The following is a 3242-nucleotide window of genomic DNA, read 5'->3' as shown; positions in this document are numbered from 1 at the left end:
CTTCCCAATTTTAGCTGTATAACGGTAAATCTAAGAGACATTGCTCAAAACATGTATTTTCTTGTTATGTTATTGTTTTGTCTGTTTTTTTTTCGTGCGTGTGTTTGCGTGCCAGTCTATATTCCAGGTATTCCAACAATGCGTGTCTGAGGGGAAACAGGTCTAAGGTAATGATTCACCATTCACTCTCTTTTATCTCTTGCCGTTCCTCCTGCAATAGTTTTCTGCACTGCCTCCCAGTGATAAATGATCTCCAGATCACCACACAAAGATAAGCATGGAGAGGTTCATGGAGATGGGTGGAAGATATAAAAAGGAATAAATGAAAAAGCAAGAGGATGGAACAGAGGGTGAAAGTCCTGAGTGTCACAATTTCTGGTCCTGGGTTACGTCTGGAAGGTGGGTGGCCCTGAGGGGAAGTTGGGGGTCGGTCCATACTGATTGACCCCCAATGAACTGTGAGGAAAGTGGAGAAATAGAGAAAAAGGGGTGGAGGGAGGGAGGAAAAGGAGAGAAAGAAAGGCAAGGGAGGGAGGGAATTTTTTTTTTTAAAAAGGCAAGAGAGCACTTTTCAGAAGAAAATCTTTCGTTATGACAACAAAAGTAGTATAACATGGTACCCTGGAAACTACTTGACAGCAGATTGGAGTGAGCCAGCTTAGCTTGTCAGATAAACAAACCAGATGGAATAAAGCTGTCACTACCTTACTTTTCTAAGATTTTTTTAAATGAACACACACACACACACAAACAGAGATAGATGAGCACCCTGTGAACGCCGCTGGAGAGGTATATAAGAATCCATCAGGAGGGAAGAGCACCCACTTCTTTTCTCTGAAGGACTGTGTTGCACTTTCCTTTTTTCAGCTACTTTCAGTGAAGAAAAAGAGTTTTAGTTGAAATATATACTCTAAAGGATATTGGCATTGTTTTGGGTCATTTTTTTACTTAGCACTTTGTTCTGATTCTTTTATAAAGTTAAATTTAAAATAACTGACCTTTATTAAGGCTGGAATTTCCATGAAACATGGCAACATCTGAGGTTTTAAAAATGTTTTGGGGTAATGGCTCAGCTATGGATTTAAACAGCAAGACAATTCACAGTTTTGAAGTTCCACAGGACATTGATGGCTTTAGTGTGATCATGGCTGTCCTCCATCTCGCTGTATGCATCACAGGATTGGGAGGTAACTCTGTGGTAATCATTGCCATCCTCAAGCTGGATAAAATGGCATCTGCCACAACTGTGTACATCTTCAACTTGGCTTTAGCAGATGGACTGTTTATGGTGGGGCTCCCATTTGTGGCTTTCCAGAACTTCCAGAACCAATGGATCTTTGGTGATTTGGCCTGCAAGCTGGTAATGGTACTGGATGGAATTAACCAGTTCACCAGTGTATTCTGCCTCACGGTGATGAGTGTGGACCGCTATATGTCACTAGTGAACCCCCTTCGCTTTGCACACTGGAGAACTCCAAAGCGGGCCAAAATCATCTCTGCATTTCTGTGGCTCTTCTCCTTGATTCCTGTCTTGCCCATTGCTCTCCACTTCACTGTGCAGTATGGCCTGTGCATGGCCGACATGTTTGTGGGCAAATGGTGGATGACTTTCCTCACATACACTTTTGTGCTGGGCTTTGTACTGCCCTTCCTGGTGATGATCATCTTCTACACAACTCTAGTGGTGACTCTGAGGAGCTCCAGGCAATATGACAGGAGTTCTTCCCCCTCCGAGGAAAACCAGAGGTTGGAGAAGCAGGTTACCAAGATGGTGGTAGCAGTGGTTGTGGTCTTTGGGATATGCTGGCTGCCTTTCTACGTCTTCAACTTCTGCTCACTGTATGGTACACATATCACACTCACCTTTGCACGTGGCTTTGAGATTGCAGTGCTCTTGTCCTATTCATGGAGCTGTGCTAACCCGATCCTGTATGCCTGCCTATCAGAAACCTTCAGCAGGTACTTTCGCAGTTTACTCTGCCCCTGCATAAAACATACCAGGATGCACTGCAGCAGAGACACAGAGGCCTATGACTTGCATTACACAAATGGGCAGGATCTAAGTGTGCTAACTTAATTTCAAAATATTTATTTTAGTGATTTGAATAAAAGGTATGTTTTCAGATTTTTATCTTACACAACTTTCAAATGTTCTTGCTTGAATTTGATATCAGATAATCTTTATCTATTGTGCAAATTTCATACTGTCCAGTAGTAGCTGCATTCAAATCACTTCAAAATGCTTTATTGCAATAGACTGATAATTCTAGTGTGTGGGGAAAAAGAAAACTTGCTGGCTTGTTGCAGAACACAATAAATTCCAGCTGGGACATAAAGGACAGGATGTCTTTGTGCCTCTCTCCTGGGGTGGAATCTCATATTGTAGATTATGTAATTAATTTGCCCTGTTAATGCATCCTGGCCCCATGGATGAGTGCTTCCCAGCCCACTGTGGAAATTAGGATGATGTCATTGTTGCAATGGCGCTCAACTGGTAATGAACACTACAAGTTGGAATGTTTGTGCTTACATTTGACATGAATGAAATACGTGAAACATAAGAAAATCATTTTGAGGCTGTTAATGGATTAGATGTCCTGAGAAACACTGACATGGTTCATTTTGCTATGATATGGTAGATTAAAATTTCTGACACAAGGTATGACTTCATTTTAGTGACTACATTAATCTTCCTTGTTTGGAGAGGAAACATGATTTGCATTATCCTATTTTTCTGTTTTCATAGTTCCTGCTCTGTCTTTATTGTGTTATTTTATAACAAAAAGTTTTTATGCCATGGAAACAGCTTATGTATTATAGCTTTTATTACTCATGTAAACATTGTCTAGCTGTGATTACATCATGTAGCCAGTAACAAAATACTGGCAAATTGCATCAGAGTAACCACACATCACAATATTGTATGGTAAACTTTAATAAATGATAATGGAGTTTCAAGTGTGTGTGTGTTAATAATAATAATAATAATAATAATAATAATAATAATAATAATAAAAACCAGACTTAACAGATTTTTGCTATGTAATATAAATGTATTTTAAAGTTGCTATACCTTTTACTTAGTATTAGATTAGTATAGTACTGCCTGTTTACAATCTTAAATCAGAAAAATTTGGGACAGTAAGGAAAATGCAAATAAAAAAGAAAGAAATTTCTAAATTTACTTTGACTCTTATTTCATTGCAGTCAGAATAAACCCAAAATATTTCATGTTTTGTTTG

The 3242-nt window shown here is 39.2% G+C and overlaps 1 protein-coding gene across 1 annotated transcript; it reads left to right on the top strand.

Annotated features, from left to right (window-relative positions):
• The first annotated feature begins 560 nt into the window (after nt 1–560).
• On the top strand, nt 561–2946 carry LOC132897529 (somatostatin receptor type 5). The gene has a single exon (XM_060938791.1). The coding sequence runs from the start codon at nt 1028–1030 to the stop codon at nt 2075–2077; it is 1050 nt and encodes a 349-aa protein (XP_060794774.1). The 5' UTR covers nt 561–1027; the 3' UTR covers nt 2078–2946.
• The last annotated feature ends 296 nt before the right edge of the window (nt 2947–3242 follow it).

Source organism: Neoarius graeffei, chromosome 14 (genome assembly GCF_027579695.1).
Source record: "Neoarius graeffei isolate fNeoGra1 chromosome 14, fNeoGra1.pri, whole genome shotgun sequence".
Lineage (NCBI taxonomy): Eukaryota > Metazoa > Chordata > Actinopteri > Siluriformes > Ariidae > Neoarius > Neoarius graeffei.
The sequence above is the reverse complement of the archived record's forward strand: the minus strand, read 5'-3'. Positions and strand labels throughout refer to the sequence as shown.

Coding starts and splice junctions, on each gene's coding strand:
- LOC132897529 (XM_060938791.1), top strand. CDS start 1,028: ATGGCAACATCTGAGGTTTTAAAAATGTTTTGGGGTAATGGCTCAGCT.